Source organism: Sinocyclocheilus anshuiensis, unplaced genomic scaffold (genome assembly GCF_001515605.1).
Source record: "Sinocyclocheilus anshuiensis isolate Anshui unplaced genomic scaffold, SAMN03320099.WGS_v1.1 scaffold2144, whole genome shotgun sequence".
In the NCBI taxonomy this organism is placed as follows: domain Eukaryota; kingdom Metazoa; phylum Chordata; class Actinopteri; order Cypriniformes; family Cyprinidae; genus Sinocyclocheilus; species Sinocyclocheilus anshuiensis.
The window spans coordinates 233435-242943 of record NW_015547642.1 but is presented as its reverse complement, the minus strand read 5'-3'; the positions used below and the strand labels follow the sequence as shown (position 1 = coordinate 242943).

The following is a 9509-nucleotide window of genomic DNA, read 5'->3' as shown; positions in this document are numbered from 1 at the left end:
TGTGTGTGTTGTGTGTGTGTGTGTGTGTGTGTGTGTGTGTGTGTGTGTGTGCGAGTGAGAGTGTGTGTGGTGTGTGTGTGTGTGTGTGTGTGTGTGAGTGTGTGTGTGTGTGCGAGTGAGAGTGTGTGTTGTGTGTGTGGTGTTTCAGACGCTCTGATAGTGGTCGTGTGTTTGATATCAGACAGGTGCTGGAGGTGATGGCCGCCGTCAGGGAAGAAGATCCACTGGACCTCGCTGAAACCATCTACAGCAACACCTTGAGACTGTTCTTCAAGCACACTTCATGAGGACCACTCTGCTTTCATATGCTAGTGTACAATAAATGAGACGAGAGACACGTGTACTGTACTGGCTTATTATTGGTAACTACAACTACTTGTGTTAATTGAAATAAAGCTGAAATGAAATCTAAATATTAGATGAAAACTTAAAACTACATAAAAATTTGAAATGTTGCGTTTGCAAATGAAATAAGTTGAAGTTGAAGCACTAAAATGTGGAGAACCAAACCTGCAGAAAATAAATGAATGAATGAATGAGTGACTTAATAATACAAATACTTAATAATTCACAATATATTCAAAATATTTTAAATAAATTTAGTCTTAAATTAATTTTTATATTTCTGTATTTATTTTTAACTTTATTCTTTTTCATTTTACTTTTGTATTGTTTCACTTTTTGTACATTATTTATGAATAAATAAAATCTTCATTATTTATGCATTAATTATATTTATTTATACTGGAAATAAAACTAAACACAAACTGAAATTATAAGAAACTATGTTAAATCTAAAATTTAAATATTTTTTTTAAATAATGCACATAAAGGCAAAAAACGACATTTCTAAAAATTAAACTAAAATCACACTTTAAAATCTAAAAATAAAAGCCAATTCAAAATAATAATAAAAACTACAATAGTATATAAATAATACTAAAATTACACTGGTACTGTACTGAGTTTCATGTTAAGATTCATTGTTAGATCACAGCAATAATAATAAACAGTAATTCATGAATATAATTTTTAAATGCAATTCAACCTGAAATGCATTTTTTCAGCTTTAGTATTTAAAATAGAAAAAAATATTACAGATTGTGTAATTTAGCTTTTTTTTTTTTTTTTTTTTAATGATTATCTTAAGTATCCTGTGGGTTCCATATGCAATTAATCATAATTATTCTGGAACATTTTCATTATAACTTCTAATTAGTTTTATAAATAGCCTACACTTTTACAACAATTAATAATAACTGTTAATATGTTGTTTTAATTATTGTTTCGTTGTTATTGATATTATAGATCATTTGAAACGTGCTTTGTCATTATTAAAAGTAAGTATATCAATGAAAATAAAATATAACTTAACGATTTTTATTAAAGATACATATAAATCATTAAAAAAAATATATAAGATATAAAAATATATCAATAGTTGTATTTTTAAAAATATATATTGAATGCTAAACCCGAGTCAGTTCTGTGGTGCGGTATTCTGTATTCTGCGCATGTGCGTCGTAACTTCCGCGTTCCTCACGTAGCAACAGCAGCAGAGCCAAAATGGCGGCCGGCGGAGATCCTGCGTGACACCGAACCGAGTCACAACACCGAAACCTGCGGGTCCCAGACACCGGCATCAGCGCCATGGCCTCCGCTCACGGGCGGCTGGGTCAGCACGTCCTGGCCGTGCTGGATGTGGTTCTGCGGGTCCCGAGCATCTTTATAATCGACGCCATATTCAACTCGTACTCCGATCCCGGTACCGGATGGACCGGAACCGCTGGGAGAGCGTTAATCCGCGCGCTGGGTGAGTCCGGGCTGTTCACGGTGATCGGGGTCGGCTCGGCCGTTAATGCTCGAGTACCGAGAGATAAGGAGCTTATATCGGTGAAGCGGGCCTGAACACAGAACCGAACGGAACCGAGTCACGCTTTGATCTCTGTGTGTTTATGAGAGAAGCTCGACTGTCACACGGTCCGGTCCTTCATATGATGCAATGTTCTCTATTCGCTTTCATTCGGTTTGACAGCAGAAACCGTCACGCATATAGACAACATCTCAGCTAAACGCACACTAGTTAGGCTACTTTACTATTTAGGGTTAAAATATTAACTCATACTTCTCCAGCTGATCAATCACAGCACATTTAGACAATTGTTTTGTATTACAAGTTTACTGAAATGTTGTATAAATATGCAACCGAGGCATTATCTCGTTAAATATGTGCTAATTTGCATACATTTCTAGAACAGAAATCTTGTAATTAAAATCTACAGACGCAAATAGATAAAGTGCAATAAAATAAGCACTTAAATGTGTATTTTAGATGTTTTCTAAACTAGTCTGAAAGATACAGAAGCCAGTTTCTGCCATGGAATAAAAATTTGAAAAATGTGATTGCAACTTTTTTTTATCACAATTCTGAGTTTACGTCTCGCAACATGAAAAATGTAAAAAGGTAATTGCACATTTTTATCCCACAATTCATACTTTTTTTAAAAAGTATATATCTCGCAATCTCGAGTTTACATTGCGCAGTTCTGTTCATAGCGCAGTTTTGCACTATTTTTGTTACCGCCACAGAAAAAAAATGTTTTAATTTAATTGCGACTTTCTGTTCCACACTTCGTAGTTTTTCTCGCAATTCCAAGTCTACATCTCGCAATTCTGATTTTTGTTTGTTTATACCACATAAATGTAAAAATTAAAAAAAAGGTAATTGCGACTTTTTATCCCACACTTCGTACTTTTCTCACAGTTCCAAGTTTACATCTCGCAACTTAGATTTTTGTATTGCGACTATTTATCTCACAATTACGAGTATATCTTACAATTAAACTAAAATTAAAATGAAAACTAAAAATGCAAAGATAAAGGTTAATTCAAAATATTAATAAAAACTTTAATAGTTATAAATTTGACTAAAACAACACTACAGTAAAAGCGTGGTCACATTAGCGAAATTTCGCAGAAAAAGAAGGTTGTTTGTTATAATTAGTCTATCGATGAGCACAGCTTCCAAACTAAGCTTTATATTGGTAAACATGGCAAATTTGCATGTTCAGAGTTTGACGAACTTAATTCCGATGTGAAATCTGCATGCGGAAAGTTCCTACTGAAATAACAGCATTTCACCTGCAGAATTTTGCTGTACAAGAAGTAAATGTGAAACATTGTTTCCTGGTGAATTCAGTTTGTTGCGTTATGCATGCTGCTGCACTGTTGCGATGCGAACGCTGATTTTCGTCCTCTCGTTTTCCAGGTGTTCTGGTTTCCAGTGTGGTTCTGGTGCTTTCTCAGAAGTCCCTGTTCAAGTTCTACACGCTGTTCGCGGCTGTTCTGCTGGGTGCGGCGTCGGTCCTCATCAACTACTACAGCACGTCTCACATTGACTTCTACAGCGCGTATAACCGAGCGGCGCTGGGTTTCAGGCTGCTGCCGCGCAGTGGAGCCACACTCTGGCTGGGCCTGGCGCTGCTGCAGCTGCTGCTGGGATTGGGCTACGTGGCGCTGCTGAACGTACAGTCGTTCTGTGCCGCGCTGCTGGTGTTGGATATCATGGCCCCGCTGTGGGGCCTGATGCTGGAGCTCCCGCCGCAAGTGCGTCAGGCACTAGCACTAGCGTCGGGTGCGATTCTCGCAGCACACGTAGCCATTAATCTGCTGTGGAAGCTGAAGTGGTTCTACTACTCGTGCCGCTACGTCTATCTACTCCTGCGCCACATGTACCGCATCTACGGCCTGCAGCTGCTGCTGGAGGACACCTGGAAGCGCATACGCTTCCCCGACATCCTGCGCGTCTTCTGGCTAACGCGCATGACGGCGCAAGCAGTCATACTAGTGTACGTAGTGCGCGTGGTTCGCTCGGAAAGCGGCCTGCAGCTCGGCTGGGACTTGTTTTGGGACTTGACCAGCAACTTGATCATCAGCGGCTGCGATTCGACGCTCACCGTGTTGGGAATGAGCGCCGTTATCTCGTCACTCGCGCATTACTTGGGACTTAGCATCCTAGCGTTCATCGGCTCAACCGAGGAGGAGGATAAGCGGCTAGGGTTTGTCGCGCCAGTGCTGTTCTTCATCCTCGCCTTGCAGACGGGACTAAGCGGACTAGATCCCGAAGAGCGACTGATCCGGCTTAGCCGGAATATGTGCCTTCTGCTAACCGCGATTCTACATTTCATCCACGGAATGACGGATCCGGTGCTAATGTCGCTAAGCGCCTCGCACGTCTCCTCAGTGCGCAGACATGTTCCCGTGCTGCTGGTGTCGCTAGTCCTCTTCGCTCTCCCCGTCCTGCTTAGCTATGTTCTATGGCATCACTACGTGCTAAACACGTGGCTCTTCGCCGTCACTGCGTTCTGCGTGGAGCTCTGTCTCAAAGTCCTCGTCTCGCTCACCGTCTACGCTCTATTCATGATCGACGGCTTCTACAACGTGCTCTGGGAGAAGCTGGACGACTATGTCTACTACGTCCGCTCCACCGGCAACATCGTCGAGTTCGTCTTCGGCGTGAGAATGACGGATCCGGTGCTAATGTCGCTAAGCGCCTCGCACGTCTCCTCAGTGCGCAGACATGTTCCCGTGCTGCTGGTGTCGCTAGTCCTCTTCGCTCTCCCCGTCCTGCTTAGCTATGTTCTATGGCATCACTACGTGCTAAACACGTGGCTCTTCGCCGTCACCGCGTTCTGCGTGGAGCTCTGTCTCAAAGTCCTCGTCTCGCTCACCGTCTACGCTCTATTCATGATCGACGGCTTCTACAACGTGCTCTGGGAGAAGCTGGATGACTACGTCTACTACGTGCGCTCCACCGGCAACGTCGTCGAGTTCGTCTTCGGCGTGATCATGTTCGGAAACGGCGCGTATACGATGATGTTCGAGTCGGGAAGTAAAATCCGCGCGTGCATGATGTGCCTGCACGCGTATTTCAACATCTACCTGCAGGCGAAGAACGGCTGGAAGACGTTTATCAACCGTCGCACCGCCGTCAAGAAGATCAACTCGCTCCCGGAGGTCAAAGGCGCGACGCTGAGGGAGATCGAGGACGTTTGCGCGATCTGCTATCAGGAGTTCGCCGCGTCCGCGCGCATTACGCCGTGCCACCATTATTTCCACGCGCTGTGTTTGCGCAAATGGCTGTATATTCAAGACACGTGTCCCATGTGCCACCAGCACGTCTACATCGAGGACGACGGACACGAGCGCGCCGCATTCTCCAATAACAACGGCTACGCCGCGCCGGGGCAGGAGAGGGCGGAGTTTGAGGGAGAAGAGGGCGGGGCTGATGTGGGCGGGGCCGCCGGAGGGGCAGAGCCTGAAAACGAGCTTCTGGAGGACAACGACAGCATCGAGTACGACGGGGAGGAGTGGGGGACGCAGCCGGGCGTGACGCTCGCAGAGGAAGAGTACATTAACGACGACACGGACTCCAACTGAAGCAGTGCGGATATTTAAATTAAAAACGATTCGCGAGATCAGGGACGTTATGCTTTTTTATTTCTTTGGTGTTCGTATAAAAGGGCTGATCTTGTGTTTTTTTCTGGAATGCTCTTGATCATGTTTGGCTGAACGATAAAGAGTGCTACTGTAATCGCAGTATACCTCGATATGATCACTACTGGTCTCTTGTGTGACCTCTCTTATAATTGTGTACATTATTGTACATGTAATAAAAGAATGATACACTGACGTTTGACAGTTGTCCACTGGAGAAAGCTGTTAATCTCAGTTTGACCGCGATATATTACGCTCTCCGGCAGCATTTTTCAACCCTCCTCAGTATCTGATAGTATCATACGGTGTTGCTTTTTTGACCTGCCAGGCGCATTGTACAGTGCAATTAACACGTTTCAACACAGGCTTGGTGTTTTCTGATTTCTGGTGTTGTTGTTGAATGCAGTAACTCCATGATTAGATGCGTGTTTGATTTCAGGTTAAACTGTTGATTTGCCAAGAGGACTGATGTAAATACATAATCTGCTTTAGTTCTTTTGTAAATAAAACAATTAAGCTAAAGTTCTATGTTCGAAGTGATCTGGAACTTTGCACTTGATTATATTTTTTGAACTTCTTTGTTGTGGTTTGTTTTTTCTCACAGGTTTTTAATGCCATTCAGTTATCATGGTTTAATTCACTTAAATCTGAACATTTAGATGCATGAGAAGACCACATGCTGCTGTTTTAAAATCGTTAAGTGTAAAATGCCTTTAAAGGGCATGACTAATGCTTATATGATTTAAAATTCTGTGACTTACTGATATGCAGCTGTTGTTAAAATCAATGATGACATATTCATGTTAATATACAATTTAAAATCACACTTGGATCTTTCATAATTCTGTTCACTCATCAGTTTTCTATGGAAGCCCATTTCAGCCACTTAATAATAAAAAATAATGCTTTGGTAAATCAAAATTATGACTTTAAAGTAATAATTACAAGATTAAAAGTTGAAATTATGACTTTAAAGTCATAATTATGACAAAAAGTCATATTTATGAGATAAAATGTAAAACTGTATCATAATTTTTATTTGTTCTAATCTCATAATTATGAGTTAGTATGACAGTGTTTTAGTGATATTTAAAAAAAAATTAAGATAATGACAAGAATAAAGTCAAGTCTTGTAATGTTGACTTTAATCATGTAAAATACTTTATTCTCGTAATTTAGGTGTTATTACCAAAATAAAACTCAATCTCACAATACAATGACTTTATTCTCATAATTTTGGCATTATTCTCAAAATATGAAAAGTTTAATATAAGACTATTCTCCTATTGCTACAAGTTTATTCTCGTCATTTTGACTATTCTCGTTAGATTTTTTTTTACTTTTAAAGTCATAATTTTCACTTATCTAATTACAATTTTTTGTCATAATTTCGATTTTTCAGTTAATAATTTTGACATCGTATGACATCATTTGACTTTTAAACTCATAATTATGACTTTTTATCTCATAATTATGCTTTCTATGTCATAATTTAGATTTAAACAAATAATTTGGACTTTTCATCTCATAACTATGACCTTCCAAAGCATGATTTGTTTTTTGTTACGTGGCTGAAACGGGCTTCCGTAGTTTTCTGAATCCAGCCTCGTCATCGACTACATTTCCCATGGCGCATCTGCCGCGCGGGACTACATTTCCCATCATGCAACGTGACCGTGATGCGCGTCAGAGCGTGTGGAAAGTCTCACGCGTTTTTGAACACAACGATGAATCATAACGCCTAAAAATATCGCGTCAGAGTCCCGTGCGTTTCTTACGGTAGGAATGGAAAGGCATGTGCAGGCGGATCGGGTTATTTAGGTCCGGGCACTATTGTCTGCTTAGCTAGCGAAGTAAGGTCAGTGAACACACCTCATACACACCCGAGTGTCTGACAGCATGACAGGCGCGGCTCGTGTTGAACATGTTTAACTGGGCGTGTTCTGGGTTCCAGTGAGTCTCTGCGCTGCGATGATCCGGCTGGCTGCGGTGCGTGCGCTCGTGGCCCGCCACACGCCCGGTCCGGGTCACCTGCACGCCCGGTTCCTCGGGACACACCGACGCCAGATCAGCCCGGAGCAGCTGGAGCTCCCGAACCAGGCGCGCGAGTTCGTGTACAGCCTGAGCCCGGCGAACCGGAGCTGCTTACTGAAGGAGCTGCAGAGCTTCGAGTCCAGCACCAAAGGTAACGCCACGACCCCAGCCTGCTTGCGCTGTAGTAGTGTGTGGGTGTGACGGTATCAAATGTTCACGTCGCGTTAATTGCAGAAGCGTTTATCGCGGTATACCGCATCATCAAGTTACAAAACCGTGTTGCCATAATATAACAGGTTTGAACTTTTTAACACAACATAAATAACTGGACATAAAGCATTACACCAACATGTATTAAGTAAATGTTTCGAACAGATTAAAGCGCAAAAGAATTATAAAGAGCAATACAATAAGGTCTCATTTAATGCATTAACAATGAGCAGTTTACATTTGTTACAGAAGTTGTTATTCTTTGCGAAAAAGAAAAAAATACAGCTGTTCATGTTAGCTCGGGTCCATTAAATAATACAGTTACAAATATTTTGTGATTAAATGTTGAAATCCTATACTAAGATTATTAATGCTTTAGAAGATTTTTTTTATTGGCAGTTTAATTTAAATAATAAACTAATGTTAAAAAATGGAGCCTTAATGTAAAGAAAGATAAATTGATCAGTGTATAAAGGATCAATTATGACATGATCACCATTGATATATTTATATTAATATTGATTTATCAATAAATAATATAGTATACAAATTATGTTTTGTATTTTATTTCTATTTCAAATCAAATATTTCTTTAGTAAGTAAATCTTTTTTTAGTAAGTGTTTTTACATTATTTATATTAATATTGATTTATCAATAAATAATATAGTATAGGCCTACAAATTGTTTGTTTTATTTATTTTTATTTCAAATAAAATATTTAATCTTTTTTTTAGTAAGTGTTTTTTGGTTGGAATTTTTTTTAATTAGCTATACAATTGAATAATAATTTATGCTAAGTTAAATTTAGTATAAATTTCAGTAAAAAATAAAGATTTGACCAGAAAGGATTTTAGATTTTTTTATCATCATCATCATTTTAAAAAAATGTATCATTTTTTTTGTATTTTTGTGTTTGCTTGGTTTTATTTTGTTTTTATGTAACTCTTGTATGTTTTTGCCTTGAAGATGCTGACATGGCAATAAAATTAAATAACTTCTACTTAAGTAAAAAAAAAAAGAATAAGCAAGTCATAGAATGAAAACACATTCTTGTTTATATTTTAGTTAATGAAAATATTTTCTCACTGCTAGTTTGTGTAGAGTATAACTGAAGCTGCATCACATAACTGATCTGATGTCTGTGCTTTCAGACTCGGAGGAATCGTCTCCGCCGACGACAGCGCAGCTCAGATACAGTGAGTTCACGTCTCTCTCGGCTCTTTCACTCATTCACTGATGTTTCTCTCAGCTCTGGATCTTCTGCTTTCTAGTTCTCCTGCACAACGCCATTCCCTTCATCGGCTTCGGCTTCCTGGATAACGCCATCATGATCGCCGCCGTGAGTCACCTCAACACAATATAGAGTTCTGCAGTCCAGAATTGCGAGGAAAAAAAGTCAGAATTGCGAAAAAAGTCAGAGTTGCGAGAAAAAAAAGTCAGAATTGCGAGAAAAGTCAGAGTTGCGAGAAAAAAAAGTCAGAATTGAGAGAGAAAAAAGTCAGAATTGCGAGAAAAAAAAGTCAGAATTGCGAGAAAAAAGTCAGAATTGCGAGAAAAAAAGTCAGAATCGCGAGAAAAAAAAGTCAGAATTGAGGAAAAAAAAGTCAGAATTGCGAGAAAAAAAAGTCAGAATTGCGAGAAAAAAGTCAGAATTGCGAGAAAAAAAGTCAGAATCGCGAGAAAAAAAAGTCAGAATTGAGGAAAAAAAAGTCAGAATTGCGAGAAAAAAAAGTAAGAATTGCGAAAAAAAGTCAGAATTGAGAGAAAA

At 39.8% G+C, this 9509-nt stretch overlaps 3 protein-coding genes across 7 annotated transcripts in view; all 3 read left to right on the top strand.

The window, feature by feature from the left end:
* Nucleotides 1-414, top strand: part of tatdn1 (TatD DNase domain containing 1) — a 24157-nt gene extending 23743 nt beyond the window's left edge. Inside the window, exon 12 of one of the 3 annotated variants that reach the window (XM_016504026.1) lies at nt 182-414. In XM_016504026.1, the coding sequence (XP_016359512.1) occupies nt 182-238 (57 nt within the window). In that variant the 3' untranslated portion in view covers nt 239-414. Of the gene's footprint in view, nt 1-173 lie in introns of all 3 variants that reach the window. The other 2 variants (XM_016504025.1, XM_016504027.1) reach the window with 2 other exon arrangements.
* Nucleotides 415-1480: 1066 nt separating this feature from the next.
* On the top strand, nt 1481-6092 carry rnf139 (ring finger protein 139). Of its 2 annotated transcripts, none has more exons than XM_016504045.1 (3): nt 1481-1813; nt 3269-4214; nt 4542-6092. In XM_016504045.1, exons 1-3 carry the CDS (start codon nt 1651-1653, stop codon nt 5437-5439), a joined length of 2007 nt encoding a protein of 668 aa, XP_016359531.1. In that variant the 5' UTR covers nt 1481-1650; the 3' UTR covers nt 5440-6092. The 2 variants fall into 2 exon arrangements, with proteins under 2 accessions (XP_016359531.1, XP_016359530.1); XM_016504044.1 differs by having other exon boundaries at nt 3269-4503; nt 4831-6092.
* A 984-nt stretch (nt 6093-7076) lies between these two features.
* The window catches only part of LOC107701897 (transmembrane protein 65), a 10056-nt gene continuing 7623 nt past the window's right edge, over nt 7077-9509 (top strand). Inside the window, exons 1-4 of one of the 2 annotated variants that reach the window (XM_016504042.1) lie at nt 7077-7349; nt 7451-7681; nt 8893-8937; nt 9013-9080. In XM_016504042.1, the coding sequence (XP_016359528.1) occupies nt 7349; nt 7451-7681; nt 8893-8937; nt 9013-9080 (345 nt within the window). In that variant the 5' untranslated portion in view covers nt 7077-7348. Of the gene's footprint in view, nt 7355-7450; nt 7682-8892; nt 8938-9012; nt 9081-9509 lie in introns of both variants that reach the window. The other variant, XM_016504043.1, reaches the window with a different exon arrangement.

Coding starts and splice junctions, on each gene's coding strand:
- rnf139 (XM_016504045.1), top strand. CDS start 1,651: ATGGCCTCCGCTCACGGGCGGCTGGGTCAGCACGTCCTGGCCGTGCTG. Junction 1,814..3,268: donor AGCGTTAATCCGCGCGCTGG/GTGAGTCCGGGC, acceptor CTCGTTTTCCAG/GTGTTCTGGTTTCCAGTGTG. Junction 4,215..4,541: donor ATGACGGATCCGGTGCTAAT/GTCGCTAAGCGC, acceptor TCCGGTGCTAAT/GTCGCTAAGCGCCTCGCACG.